The 16,280-nt window shown below is 38.5% G+C and overlaps 1 protein-coding gene across 2 annotated transcripts in view; it reads left to right on the top strand.

Annotated features, from left to right (window-relative positions):
* LOC120632123 (cyclin-dependent kinase-like 1) overlaps positions 1-15,976 on the top strand; it is a 39,715-nt gene extending 23,739 nt beyond the window's left edge. For both annotated transcript variants that reach the window (XM_039901925.1, XM_039901926.1), the window contains exons 5-9: positions 9,892-9,999; positions 11,166-11,308; positions 12,202-12,297; positions 12,741-12,872; positions 15,858-15,976. In XM_039901925.1, coding sequence (XP_039757859.1) covers positions 9,892-9,999; positions 11,166-11,308; positions 12,202-12,297; positions 12,741-12,872; positions 15,858-15,959 — 581 coding nt within the window. In that variant the 3' untranslated portion in view covers positions 15,960-15,976. The remainder of the gene's footprint in view (positions 1-9,891; positions 10,000-11,165; positions 11,309-12,201; positions 12,298-12,740; positions 12,873-15,857) is intronic.
* Positions 15,977-16,280: the final 304 nt, after the last annotated feature.

The raw sequence follows: 16,280 nt of genomic DNA, 5'->3' as shown, positions 1-16,280 counted from the left end.
TAGACTTATTTATTGGATAGAAGCAGGCGTTACTTTGCGGAAATCCATGATATATTATCAAAATTAAGCTTAATTTGCTATACTCCGCGAAAAGCAGGAGAATCTGTGTGGTGTAATTTATAATTTCTTCAATCCTTATACCCCACACCAAACAGATCTTCGGCAATATACCCTCTACGCACGTTTCGCTCCGAAACCGGAGCATCATCAGGAGATGTTGACTTTACAATGAATAATTGTTAAGTCACAGTCTTAATAATTTTGATAAGACTTATTTAGCGTAACGGAATAAAAGCTTGTCAAAATTTTTTATCTTTCGCCTTATTCTGCGTTTGTAGAAAAAACAATAGAAAAAGTTATTTAAAAGGTAAAGGCATTATCTAGTTATCTCATATCGGAAAACCAAGTTTCATCGTTAAATTTTGAGATTTTTGTTTGTACCAATAAATCAATAAAATCACCGGAATGAGCCCGCAGACTTTGACAATTCTAAGTGTACAGTGTCAAACCTTTTATTAAAAAACAAAAAAGTTGACTATAGCTAACTGCAGGGTGTCGGTTTTTCGTGACGCTGTGCGCGCGCATCGTAAAAATTTGCTTTCATCATTTTTCCCTAACGCGTCAAAAGAAGTATAACTTCAAAAAATTGTGAGCTAGCAACATTCCGCGGGTGTAAAGTAAAACGTGTGCGGGGCGTTTTCATTGACTTGAACTGGTGATTGTTAGGATTAGATTTATTGGCTTCTCATTCGGAGGGCCGAATCCCAGCACGCACCTGCGTTTTAAATATCACTTGCTTCAACGGTGAAGGAGAACAACGTGAGAAAAATTGCATGCGTGAGAGTTCTCCATAACGACGTGTGAAGTCCACCAAACCGCACTGCGCCAGCTGTGGACTACGGCCTGAACCCTTCTCATTGTTGGAGGAGACCCGTGCCCTATATTGGGCTAGTAATGGGTTTATATGATGATGGTATTGACAAATCTAAAAAAAAAACAACGAAACGATGATGCTATCCAGAGGTAGAATCTTTGAGTCCCGTTTGGGATTCATTCTCGGTCGGTAAAAAAAAATCTAGAAGAACAACACTACTTAGACTTATTTTACTAGACTTAGGATCATAATATACAGATCCTAATTCGGTTGACAACGTACTTAAATCTAAATTCAACTATATTGTTATATAAATCAAAAAAAGAGCAACGAAAAGGAGGCATTAGTTTTAGGATTATCAATTGAAATTAGTTTACAGACAAAATAAAAAAATATACTACGACAATAAACAAATCGTCATCTAGCCCAAAAGTAAGCGTATCATATGTGTTTTGGTTACAAATATGACTGATGAATAAAATAATGAATAATATACATAAATACTTATAATATACATATAAAGACCCAGACACGGAAAAACATTCATGTTCATGGCACAGACATTTTCCAGTTGTGGGCCATGGCCATGGCCATAGAACCCACGGCCTTGGACTCAGAAAGCAGGCACCAGTTTAAGAAAAGAATTGGCACCATTATTAGATGCTTTAAGAGTTTCGGATTAGTCGCGATCTGTGTTAAGTGTCAGTCTTGACAGAAAGACGGAAAAACCTGTCAAAATTTTTACACAACCCAACTAGTGCTTCCGAAATCTGTACAAAATGTATTGCGACTAAAAAAAAAGTCCGCCAGCAAACCGCCTTGCCCAAGGAAATAAAGTTACATTTACATACGTACACTTTAATCGTGTCGCGGATCAGTTAGTTTAAAAATGTAGATACAAGTTGCAAAACGTTGTTAGCTTCAAGGCCAGCGTATGTCAGTCAACGTTTATTTTTGTCTCTAATCCGACTTGATCCGAAATGAGACATCATATTTCAGAATTTAGATTTCAAACATCTACTTAGCATTTTTTTCCCATTTAAGACAAATGGATTGGAAAAAAATTTGATATGAATAATATTATATTCCTATAACTATGTTGCGCCTAGTTTTGTATTTTATTGTACACTATATTATGTGCGTTGCGGCTTCGCCCGCGTTAATTACGGGACGTAGCGTACATAGTCTTCACCTACCTCGATAAATCAGATAGCAAAAGTAAAGTTTTTTTCAATCGTACCTACTGGAAGTGCAAAATATACAAACCTATGATATTAAGTACAAACAGTATTTTATTATATTTAAACAAATGACTGAGGTGTGGGCGAATAATATATCTGTTCTTGCTGGAGCTTTAGTCGCACGATTTGAAATGTTCAATAACGTCCCGAGGACCTACGCCTAATTTAAAATACTTTGTAATATCTGTTCGACCCGTTTCAGGTTTATTATTAGTATAGGTTTAGCGATTCTCATGATTAGCATTGCTTATTCCACTACTATAAACATTCCCAAACAGGGTTGATGTCAAACGAATTCAACGTGTTCTAAGAGATGACAGTTCGCAACAGATTGGCAACTACAGTGAAACTGTGTTCTAAAGAGATAGCCGGATCTAGAATACTCATGTGTGGCACAGTGTAAATCTACTCAGCATTGTTCTATATTCCTTAAACCTACATTTAGAGCATGCAGGTCTGATTTTTGAGCTGGAAACCTAGTCCTGGCGACAATTTATTATCCTAATCCTTACTCCTTTCCTTTATCCAGGTGGTAGCTGTTCCTCAGAATACTCGGTCCATACAATGATCCCATTCGGAATCGATGTGCGGCGCAGAGCTAGTAACTATTATCGCTTATTATAAATAAGCGAATTTAAAAAATATATATTATGTATCATCTTTTAGCAGTAGTAAGGCTTTTAGCTCAGTACTTGTCCGGAAAGTAGACCGGCCTTCTAATATCTACCGAAAAGTAGCAAAATAATCTTTTGGCAGAAATAAAAGAACAGAAATATACTTCCTTTTTTATTTTGGCATAAACAGTCATTACATGGAAGTAACTTAATACATATATAATAACAATCTTATAACATAGACTATACATAGCCGAAAAAGTACAATGATGATTCATGTTGTTGAGAAGCGGTGATAGCCCAGCCATTAGATTTGGTAGAACTTCTAAAGTTCGACTTCACTTTCGGGGGCCCGAACTCGAATTGCAGCACGCACCTCTAACGTAAGTAATAGTAGACATTTTTGTGACCGAGCTCGTCCGGGGAAGTACTATCACCATGTTTATTTCTTCCGCTAAGCGTTGCAATGTCATGTTCCGGTCTGTAAGGCGTCGTTGCCGGTGTCATTACAGTCAGATGAGGTTAAACAACTACGCCTCAAGATGCTGGACGTGCCACCCTGTGCACGTTGCCGGACGTGTTACTTGCATGCACTGCGATGTGTTGCCCTGTTTATAGGCGATGGTTGTCCAGTAACCATCATGTGGCCAACCAGCTTGGCCCGTCTATTATGACTGTTATAAAAATAAAATGATGCGCAAGCAATCAGACATCGTAAAATCATGAATGAAGACCTCGGATGACTACTCTATGTCACAGGCATACTCTGACATAAATTCAGAATTAGTAGCACCAGATTAGACTATAGTATAGTTATTTAAACTATTGATTTTACAATATTCTTATAGCGTGCCGAATCATAATTTCATATACTCCGTACGAAGGTAGTTTACGTTATTTTATGACTCAGTATTATTAGGTATTTATGGTAAAGTAGGTAATCATGTAATATTTCATACTTATACGACCAAATCAAAATCGAGGTTGTAGATGCAACTAATGTAAGCAAGTATTGGTGATTTGTAAAAGCCTCGTTGGTTCAATGATTAGCATGTCAACTAAGTATCACGAGGTTCGATTACCTGGCCGGGGCAATAAATTTGCAAAAAGGACAGCACTACTTTTACATCTGTCATGTCAATTTAGTTTACAGATTTGTGTACCACAGAATTTGTACAAATACCTATCTACATATTTAATCCGACGACTTGACTGAGCGATGATCGACAACAGTAGCCTTAGGGCAAGATTTACTCGCTAACAAGTCGTTTTCTGGTATCAAATTACTTTAATATCGCAGTAAAATTGATCTTTTGTACACTATTTTAAAGCTCAAATTTGCCTACCTCCGGCTTTTGACAGAACGTTAAGAATCAGAAGTAAAGGATATGCGACTCTTAAATGAAATGCATTAGGTCCATTTTACTTTAACTATGCAGAGTTAAATACTCGAAAACGGCTCCTCGTTTGCGAGCGAGCAAATCTTGCACTAAGGCTACAGAACGTGTAAAAAAGGGCTAAAAATGGAAAACTAAATTGTTTTTTTTTGGTTTGTTTATTTTTTGGTGGCTATATAATTTTGATTTCTTAATGCGTTTCTAACTATAACTACTATAACAAACACATAATGTGTTTGTTTGTTTTTCCTGCATGTCCCAACTCAGCAACCAAACAACTTGATCTTAGGCATATAATTAATTAAAAGGACGGAGGAAACTTATTGAGCTCGGAAAACAAACGGTTCCCACTGGAATTTTTAAAAACCGCAATAAACGCGGACGATGAAAGTGGTAAACTATATTTTTTTAAATACAATATAGCAAATGGAGTGAGCTGTGGCTAGAACTACTCAAGTTGAAAACTGGGCCGATCGCGGATAAGCGCTAGCCCGCTTACTTGCTATCGCGCCATCTGTACTGACGGCCGAGAGAATGTAGAGCATTATAAAACGTCGATAACATTGAAGATCTTTCATATATATCAACTTGTTTTACTTACCCTAATACAACCAGAAGATTGGCTTTAATATAATGTCCAAAAGATCTATTTTACTGCGATGTTCAAGTAATTTGATACTAGAAAACGACTCGTCAATTGCTAGCGAGTAAATATTGCACTAAGGCTACAGAACGTGTAAAAAATATGTAAAAAGGTGTAAAAGTGGAATACTAAACTGTTTAATTTAGTTTGTTTATATTTTGGTGGCTTTAGAATTTTGTTTTCTTAATGCATTTCTAAGATTTCGCTTGGCACAAGACCGCGAGTAGATCGCTGAGCTGACGTCCAACCTCCAGAAGTGGAGAGGTACAAAAAGAGGGAGAGAACCAGTAGATGCTAATTTCTTCCAGCAAGGAAAGTTCTGCTGTTCTTGACGGCTACCATTGCTTGCTGGGAGATCTAGATAGTGGCGTCACAATAGATCGTAACCGGTCGACGCGACACAAGAGACCAGGCGAACCTTACCGCAAGCAGAAGAAGAAGAATATTACTTACCCTGGTGCGGATGTGTTGATAGCCCAGTGGGTAGGACTTCGACTTCACTGTCGGACGGATGAGTTCGAATCCTAACACGCACCTCTAACTTTTTTAAGACTTAAGAACTTACAAGGAATTAAAATTATAATTTGCTTCAACAGTGGAGGAAAACATCGTGAGGAAACCTGCATGCCTGATACTTCTGCATAATGTTCTCAAAAGTGTGCGGAGTCCAGCGTGGTAGACTACGGCCTAAACCCTTCTGAATGTGGAAGGAGACGATGATAATGATCTCTATCTGATTAGCTCTTTGCCATCATAACTTCACCATCAGTTGACTTTGAAGTTAAAGACTAACGTGTAGTGGTACAAAAAATTATTAAGTAAACATTCTAAAACTGCATGTGCAAGACTGTTTACGTACAACTCGTCAAACCAGTTTGTTTTGAAACATCGTCTAGGCTTAGGGATTGTGCAAAACCAGTCCATTTAGACGATGGTTGCAACAGCTGACATTTGAGGAGACTGAGTTCGAACCCGTGCAAGCGTGCCACGGTCACTCGGCCACTCGTGTTTGCTCTCAAAAGATGATAGTTTAATAGCTTTTAAATATCACTTGCTAGAAAGATCTTAGTTAAATGTGAAACATATATAGGCTCGATGGACTTTGGGGGTCGTAAGGTGCTGTAGTGGCGACGCACTGGAAAGCGCAGTGTTGGTAGACCCCCGAGGTGGACAGGCGAAATAAAACGAGTCGCAGGGTGTAACTGGATACAAGTGGCCATGGGCGTACCTAGCTTCTGAACTAGCATGGACAAGTGAGATTTTTTAGGTCAGATCGTCCGCGGCTGTTTTGTGAAATTTCATAGTCAAAGCAGTATTTTTTTTCATTTTTGTCTGTCGGTATCTTGGCTGCTATACATTTTTTAAGAGAGTTCATACATTTTCTGTGAAATTCCAATGGGGGGGCAGCTGACCTCCCCTACCACCCCTGGGTACGCCCATGCAAGTGGCACAAAACCGTAGCGAGTGGATATCCCTACTAAAAGGCCTATCCAGCAGGAGACCTCCTGTGAGGTACTATTAGCGGATAAACTGCCATGCCCCTAACAGGGGTATGGCGGTTATACCCTGTAAAAGCGTGGCGGCATTTCGTTTATCAGCAGAGTGGTAACTAGCCCCGGCCGAAGCCTCCTCCCAACCGTATCAGGGGAAATTTATATAATAGATTTACTTAGTTGGAATATTTATTTTTAAAATAGGTTTCTACTAATAAAAGTCTTTATTATTATTATCCATTATTACAAAAAATTGTATAGATAGGTGTCCCCCGGGACTTTATCCGGGTCTGTAGACATATGCTGTCGCAGTCTTTTTTTTAAATTTTTAAATAGTACCAGTCCCGTCATACGTCATTTTTATTATTTGAAAAACATTTTTCCAATTCGAATAGAACTAGTTCCTGAGATTAGTGCGTTCAACCAACCAGACACTTTAGCTTTATAATATTAGAGAATTTTGTACAACAGAATCGGCACCGATGTCTCTAATGGGCTAGTGTATTGTGAAAATAACAGTCATAAAACACATAATTATGTATGTATGTACTATAACGCTACATCATTTTTTTTATCTATGTAGCGTTATAGTATGTAGTTTATTATTATGTGTATGAACAATATGTATAATATATAATAATTATATGTGTAGTATTAGAATTTATAACATCTAGTTTAGTTTGCAATATTTTTATGTAGGTATAAATTTTTATTGCCCCCCAACCCTTTTGTTATACGAGTATGAACTACTTTCGCCAAAGGTTGTCTGGGAGAGATCGCTTTAGCGATAAGAACGCCTTTGCATACCTAAACTAGTTTTTATTATTTTTTATTTTTTAATGTTTCTCTTTGTATTTTGTTTTTGTCTGTGCAATAAAGAATTTAATAATTTAATAATAATAATAATGTCCCATGGGCTTACTGAGAAGGTAACTAAATTTTCTACGTCTATTTTAAACAAAACTCGTTGGTCAAGAAGTAAACACGTTCGTCTCCAACGTCCTGGGATTGAATCGAGTGTTGGATCTAAGCTTAAAGGAATAGGCGATCGTAAACTAAAGTTAAATGTACAAGTTAAACCAGTTTGTTCCGGTTTAGCCCCGCAACTACAAAGAAACTTTTGTGTCCTTGGGTAACCAGCTAAATATAGAATCGCTCGGGGCTTTCGCGGTTTAGGGTAATCTATTATAAGCTGCGTACACGTAGTAGACGGTACGAAACAATTAACAACCCTGTAGTCATTTCCCTTGCCTACACAAGGTTTTGACGACCTCCGTGGCGCAGCAGTGAACGCTGTGGTTTTATACGCGGAGGTCCCGGGTTCGATACCCAGCAGGGGTGATTTGGGAAATTTAATTATTTCTGTATTTTCTCTTATCTAATCTGGTGGGAGGCTTCGGCCGCGGCTGATTCTTATCTTCTACCATCCTGCTGAGTTTCTTGCCGGCTCTTCTCAGGGTGGTAGAGTCACTACAAACAGACTGACACGACGTTTCAAAAATGCTTATTAATTGGGCCTCCTTGAAATAAATGAATTTTGAATTTTGCAAACGAAGACACGCGCCACGCATGGGCCCCCTAGGTTAGGTTGTAAGGTTGTCTTACCAATGGGACATGTTCGGGGTGATTTTTTTAATACCTAAAAATCGAATTTCATATACGGCCATGAAAATTCAATCACTAGGTTAACTAGCTTTAATCTCGAAACTTACTCGTTTTTTTTTAAATTCCGCGGAAACCTTCAGTTTTTCCGGGATGTAAAACATCTAATGTAGCGAGCTATCTCTATGCAAAATTGGTTAAGACGTAAGGCAAAGCTATGTTTTATTGTCACCCGGTAACGTTGTCTACCTTATTTTTCAGTATAAAAGTACGAATCCAAGCCTCCAACTTCTAAAGCTGCAGAGCCTCTTACTTTTCTAAGTTATGTGCGTTCTATAATTAGTTCAAAATATCACTTGCTTCATCGGTAAAGGAAAATATGGTGAGGTAACCTGCATGCCTGAGAGTTCTCCATAATGTTCTCAACGGTGTGTGGAGTCTACGAATCCGCACTGTGCCACCGTGATGGACTACGGCCTTGATCCCTTCTCATTGTGGGAGAGATTCTAATATCAGGACTGTGATGAAGGCATTCCTGCCAAAAAAAGTGCCATTAAAACATAAAGACTAATTATAGGTAATGTTCCCGCACTGGGCAAACGTGGTGGACAGCCTTAACCCCTTCTCATTGTGGAATGTGACCCGTGCTCTGTAGTGTACCGGCAATGGGTTGGTATGATGAAGTTGAATGTTTATTGTATATCATGGAATAGTAAATGGCATAGTGATGCCAACTAAAAAAAAAATGTGAGCCGTAGAAATACAGTCTGCTAGTAAGTAAGATTGATGGCTTTGATGAGATCTATTAAGGCGCAATGGGGTGTCGAAACGCATATATAACAGCTTTGAGTTAACTGTGGTACAAGGTCAGGGCTCTAATGACTACTCACTTACACACAAATGATAGTTTATTTAATAGATAGCGGTCTTTTACAAGATTTTATGAAAGGTCTTTTTATTAAGGTGAATTATCCACGGTTGGGTAAACAATCTTGTAAATACTAATGAAATTGTGACTGTTTGTTTGATTGTTTTTTGAAGTAAAACTTCCTTAGGCGCGACTAGGGAGTTACTCAGTGGGTGAATGGCAGTTTTGAAGCGATGGGTCGATGGGATTTGCATGCAATTGATCGCTGCCATAGATCGTTTGTGAATAAGGGCCTTTACACAATCACGATTCTGGGAGGTATCTGTTGCTCAATAATTCTCAATATCAACATCACTCGGTGGTTTAGTAAATAGCTTGTTCAACTACGGATTACAAGGTCCTGGGTTCTAATCCCGGGTCGGGCCTAAAATTGTTAGTTAAGAGTTTTACTAAAAAAAAATTTTTCTTAAGAAATGTCAGTACCAGTCCGCAGTTAAGAAAATGGCGGTGGTGACCCACGTGCCTCGGAGAGCAAGTTAAGCCGTTGTCACGATTATTATCACTAACGTTAAAGCCCACATACCTGCATTGAAGCAACGTGGTGTGTTTACGTCTGTCATGTGAGAGAGGCCAGTGCCCAGCAGTGGGACGTTATTAGACTGCAAATGATGAATATTTATCGTTTATGTTCTTTTTTTTTGTCCGTTTTACTCGGTGGGTCTCATGAGGTATTTTATAATTTTTTTAAGATACTTAGACATAGGACCTTAGTTTCTTAAGTAGGTAGTATTCATTAATTATACTAGTTGTTTTTCGTTTCGCATCTTAATAAAGTAATCATCATATCATACAAAATACAAATACATATCTCTTTTAAATCAATTTTTCTGCCCTTGATTGCAGTCTCACCTGTTCTGAGGTGGTAATTAGTCTTAAAGGTAGCACGATAAGCTGTAAGAGAGTATGGCAGTTGTATTAAAACCATACCCCCTAATCGATCTCTACGCGACATCGTACCGTAACGCTAAATCGCTTAGCGGCATGTCCTTATCGATAAAAAATAAATACTAAAATAAGTATTTAACTAAAAACTATTATAAATAATAAAGTAAATATGTAGCATCAGTATCTTACATCCGTCTTCCCAATACATGTCCAGGTCCCGGCGAGAGCTACACCGACTACGTGGCGACGCGGTGGTACCGCGCGCCTGAATTGCTTGTCGGCGATACCATGTACAGCACACCTGTGGATGTTTGGGCTATTGGTGAGTCTAAGATCTTAATCTGGAAAAAGAAATGAACTAAACAGAAATTTTATTTCACTAACCGATTATATCACATGAAAAAAGATAAAATTTACGTTCCCTTCTAAGAAAGCACGGCATATTATTTGGACATTACTACCACACGTGCGCCAATCCTCGAACAGTAAGTAAAACTTTGGGAGAAGATACAATTTTAACCTTTCCCGTGGATAAAAAATGCCTGCTGCACTGCTAGCATGGGCAGGAGACAATTATATCCCCGGGGAAAGGATAAAAAATTATCTTCTCCCACAGCTTTATCAACTCTTAAAGAACTGGCGCACAAGTGGAAATAATATCCAAATAATATATATTAATAAACGGGGGTAAAATTCTTCTATTCCATGTTCCCGTGATTTAGCAGGGGACAGATTTATTAAATATCTCTTGTCAGGGGATATAATATTTGTCTCCTGCCTGTGCTAGCCCTGCAGTTATAGCTAGCATAGGGCGTTCTTGGAAACCTCCTAAACCGAATGTGGTTATCACTACCACCTTACAATAATGGTCACAATAATGGTCACATGTATGGTGTATATGAACGTGTTAGGAAATAAGGTATTACAGCACTTTATCTAGGATTAACACGATGATTATATTAAATATATCAACAAACCATAGTTTGTATACTCTTTGGTACTGTATTTAGTACCAATGAGTGTACTAATTGGTACTAAATATAGTACCAATCAGTATACAATCCATGGTTTGTTGATATATTATATATAATAAGGTATTGAGTTTATCATAGATAAAGTGCTGTAATTATCTATTTCCTAACAAACGCTTCAGAGGTTCCTGTGATGACATGAATTAAGATTTTTTGATAAAAAGGGACAAGGGTATGTGTCCATCATCATCACTACACAACCGATCGCCGTCCACTGCTAGACATAGGTCTTTTGTAGGGCGTTCCAGAATCCACGCTCCCGGACCACTTGTCTCCAGCGGCTGTCAGACTCGTATATGTCATTTAAGAACAAAACTGAAATTTGGCAACCCCCGTGAGACCAAAACACAGCAATGCTGCTTAGCGGCAGAAAAAGGCTTGGTGGTAGTACTTCACCGGATGAGCTCTGTCACAAAAAGCACTACTCATGGAAGACGCATTTTTGGTTTTCAACTAGGCTGCGTGTTTGCGGAGCTGCTATCAAGCGAAGCACTATGGCCGGGCAAAAGCGACTTGGACCAGCTGTACCTCATTAGGAAAACCCTCGGCGATCTACTTCCAAGGCATATGACCATATTCTCCCAGAACACATTCTTTCAGGTGGGTACATTTTTCGATGTTGCCAAGCTACGTACCTACTTCTAGTTCTAACCATTTCAACTCAGACTTCTCTCAAAGGAGAGAGAGAGAGTTTTGAAGCAAAGAGCCTCGAAGTTACTAGCAATTATTTTTAACTATTTTATTCTAGACACCGTCAATTCTCCAACTCAGGGCAGGTACTGAGATTTTTTTGAAAGAAATAAATATATTTATTGACTTTATTTGTACACAACAAAGAGAAATATGGTCAGTAAAAGAGGAAACTTAAAAGTAGGATACCAATTCGGCCTTATCGCTTAGAAGCAATCTCTTCCAGGCAACCTTAGAATAAGGAAAACAAAGAGAAACCGTTTGGTGGGGTGTATTATTACATAGAAACTTAGGAATAATTACACACTAACGCTTATCAAGATTACGCACATAAAATAATCTTAAATATCAAAAATAATAAACTAATATATACTTGCATACCATACATACTTAATTAAGAATAAATGACCTAAAGTCGTCTTTATTGCTCAAGATAATCGGCTTTAACAGCATGATTGAATATGTTTACTGCCTTGACTGTCGTATGCTTATTGGGAGTGCATTCCACAGTTCAGTAGCTTGAACGATGAACGAACTTTGTTTAATGAAACGGCATGCTCAAAGTCAGCGTCCGACAAGAACCCTGACTTTCATTCTTGACCCTGATTATTGGGTATCGGATTTGGAAAAAATCACATATGGCAGTAGTAGCACAGAGGCCACTGATGCTGCCTGTTCTCCATCACGTTCCTTAGTCGACGTGGTAATTAGGGGCAAACTATTCCGCTGGAATAGACCTTTAGTCCAGCAGTCGACTAACGGTAGGCTGTTGATAACGATGAATATATTATTATTTATTGCAGGGCATGGCGTTACCAGAACCGACTTCGTTTGAGCCCCTGGTGAAAAAAGTACCGCAAAGATACGCCAACAACGAATTGGTTTTAGATTTTCTACACGTAAGTTTTCATATTTTTTATGTTTGGATGGCTGGCATGGCTCACGCATATGTCATTAATTGGGCTAAAAGCTATCCTATTTACGTCTACAGGAACCGCGCTGTGTCCATGAAAAATGCATAGATATCAAATATTTTACTTTGAACGCTTCCCATGTGCTTTTCAGATAGGAAAAGTATCTATAGCTTTTCAGGATGTCAGCTGAGTAGTAGAGCTTTTTTGTGCTTGATACCACCATGCTTATTTCTGCCGCTAAGCAGCATTGTCGGAATGCTGTGTTCCGGTCTGAAAGGCGTGGTTACCGGTGTAATTGAAGGTACCTGAGGCTTAACACTCTATGTATAATGTTATGTTTTAAAGACTGATAATTTGCCATTAACTATGTTAACATATTTTTCGTATAATGACAACTTTTGATCGTTGAAACCGGATCATTTGTGTAGAAATGCCTAGATAAGGACCCGATGATGAGGTGGACGTGCGAACAGCTCCTGAGGCATCCCATCTTCGAGAACTTTCTCTTCACAGTGCCCCATACAGACCACGAAGACTTTGAGAAGGCGAGAAGGACACAGGTAAGAAATTATTGAAATGTTACACTACAAGTTAGCTCGTGGAGGCCTTTCACCACCCTACCGACAAAAACGTGCCGCTATGCGATTTAGTGTTCCGTTGCGAAATGGGGGTACGTTGTGTCTATTGTGATAACGGAAATAAGTTTGAGAAATCCTGTGTCCGAGCAGTAGACAATTATAGGCTAAGAAAGATGATGATGCCATTTGGCTAACGCGAAACTGTTATGTCATAGTGACATAGAGCTAATGCTCTTGTTCTAAAATCATACTCCACGCCAGCGCATGCGCTAGAAAAGTATACATATTTAGCAAAGTAACTAGAATATAAAAGATCACCTTTACCGCACAGCAGCAGTATGAAAACCAGCAAAACAAAATGAGAGCAAAGATATCAGATGCATCAATAACCGCCACTGAAACAACACTGAAAATTAGAGCTAATTGACTGAAAACTGATGGCCTGAGTCGTTATTGATTAACTACAATAAGGTCCATTTGAAGGTTACTTTCCTTTAATAATTCAGCAGTTAGAGTTAGGTATATTGACAGTATTATAAGTAGGTACTAGCTAGGTATGGATACATATTTTTGGGTTTGTTTAACGAATATAGGTACCATTAGTATTGTGCCATGCCGAAAGTTCTACATAATGTTCTCAAAGGCATGTGAAGTCTACTAATCCGTACTTGGCCAGGGTGGTCACTACCGTCTGAACCAGGGGTACCCAACCTTTTTAAGCCATCGGCGCATTTCCAAGTTAAGAAACCTGTGAAAGCGTGGCACGCTCTAACCTAGCTATTTAAAATATATAGACAATTGTTAGTTACGCACATAGGCGTAAAAAAAAATCTCATTATGGAACTTATAAAACCAAAATTGGGATTGCTAAACTAGGTGATCTCCACAAAAATTCATATTGTGGAACATGCCCGTGTCAGCGCTGCACAGAAACCATTAAAAAATCTAGATTTTTTTAATAGATTGCCTCGCAGCGCACCTGTGTACTTTCTGCGGGGCCCAGGTTGGGAAGCCCTGGTCTAAACACTGCTCATTCTGAGAGATAAGCTGGTAGTCTATGGTAACGAAGATGGTCAGAATATTACCAACATACATACATCATACCTTGTGTTTCAGCTTCCGCTTTACCTAAACATTACGCACCGTTGAATCAGTGTCGTAACTTTAGATGGTGCCTAACGTCGTTAGTCGTCCTCTAAAAATTGGTGTAACATTTTTTTTTTTCTAGGAATCATTTAAATCATTAGCATTCGATTTAAGCGTTTCCTAGGTTTAGTGAAAAACGGGCATAAGTGTACAACTTCTGGAGCTTGCACGAAGTTTTAGGGTGGCTAGAGTAAAGATTAGGTATAGACTATTGTAGCTTACCTACAAAATTAAAAAATATGATTTGAGAGAGTTGTTATATAGTAATAGTTGATGTCTCAAATAAAAGTAGTTTTATTAGATGCATAGGTAGTTAAGTAGTTACTTTGTTTTAATTTAAATCTGACGAAGATCTACGAAGATGAATGTTCCACTTCCGAAACCTCATTAGAAAACAGACTAACATATATTTCGCATTCAAACATTTCGTACGGTCAAGGAATACTTTATTATTACCACAATACGCTATGTAGCATAAAAGCTAATACCACTGTGTATACTTACATAAGTATAACATAGGTAGCTTGAAAATCCATATCTTTACCTTGTCAAAAGGTTGAAAAGGTTAAGCCATGGATAAAAGGTGGATAATAGAGTCGTAGTTTGGCAATCATACAGATGGCCAACGACTTTAAGGACGCTATACAAAGTATATTTTGCGAGTACATTTGTGTCGCTAATACTCGTTTGCAAAACTAACCGCGGTGTTAAACCAGCTGAATATTTTAGACATTTAACTTTAAATTTACTTATCGACAGCTGCGATTGACTAGTAGGTCACGACCTGTTGTTTAAAACAAAAGTAATATGTTGTTTTACAGTCAGTATACACATTTGAACACAATTAGAACACAAACACCTATTTTGTTTTATGTAGATAAAATAACAGGCTGCTACTCGCGTACTAGAGCAGTTTCTAAAGCAATAATTGCTTGGTTGAATAAGACACAGAAATTGCCACTGCTAGGAATAGTGTTCAAAACAGACATAACGCATGCCATTCTTCACAGTCGTAATGTAATTTGGCAATTACACTCTATAAACCAAACGTCCTTTAGGTGTTACAGCACCTGTGAAATATCAGAGCGTAAAAAACACTGTGTAACTATTCCAACGTTTTAAAATTATTTTAATAATGCCTGTATTAGTATCGTTCTGTGGAATTTTTGCCCAACAGTATAATTTCTAATCTGTGCTAAAGGCACGAGCTTGGTGCAAAGGTCAACCTATTATCGTGGCGCGAAATCGCAAGTCATTCCGGAGTCCATTTCCTGCAGCGTCTAGGTGGTAGAAATTATGTTTAATTTTAGCTATCGCCGAGTAGATTATGTATGTACACGATAAACTAGTTTAGCCTAGAAATTTACGAATGTAGCTAGCTAACTTTACACACCATTCCCTGAACAAAATATATAATGCTTTTGGGGTTCATGTTATGCATGGTAATTCATTTTAAGCAATTAAAATATCACTTGCCTTAACGGCAAAGGATTTGTGAGCATGCCTGAGAGTTCTACGTAATGTTCGTGTGAAGTCTACAAATCCGCCCTTTGCTAGCGTGGTGGACTACGGCCTACACCCTTCTCATTCTGAGGAGACACGTGCCCCGTAGTGGGACGGTAATTGGTTTATATGATGATGAGAATGCGTGTGAGTTTCTTTGTTTTACCATATTCTCTAAGGGCCTGAATAGATTTCCGTGTGACACAGATTATATTAATTGTAATAAATAATAAATATTATGAAAATTCAAACAGCTTTCGGCAGCTCAGTTTTTAATATTTTTTTATTATGTAGACGAACAAATAACAAATGTTCCAGGTGCAATCATCCCCAATGCTGCCACAGCTGATAGTGACAGAGCGATCGCAGCCCAAGAAGAAGTCCGAGCTGGAGGCACGCGGACACCTGCCCACTATATGACTAGCGCCGCCCGCGCGACCGCGGAATTAATATTAAATGTTTCTTCTTATTTATACTCTCTTTCATTTCTACTCATCCCTTCTCCCTCACTCTCTATTCCTCTCTACCTGCAGTTGAATTTCGAGCTGACACCCGGCTACCATATGCATAGCGCCGCCCGCGCGACCGCGGGTTGAACATTATACTTTTCTTTAATTACACTTACTTCCTTGACTGACTATTCCTCTTTAACTTCAGAAGGATAAATTGGAGGGCATAAGCGCCCGCACCACAAGCAAAATTGTGGATTTCATATTTACCATTTTACTTATTATATACTCT

This window comes from Pararge aegeria, chromosome 19 (assembly GCF_905163445.1).
Source record: "Pararge aegeria chromosome 19, ilParAegt1.1, whole genome shotgun sequence".
Lineage (NCBI taxonomy): Eukaryota > Metazoa > Arthropoda > Insecta > Lepidoptera > Nymphalidae > Pararge > Pararge aegeria.
The sequence above is the reverse complement of the archived record's forward strand: the minus strand, read 5'-3'. Positions and strand labels throughout refer to the sequence as shown.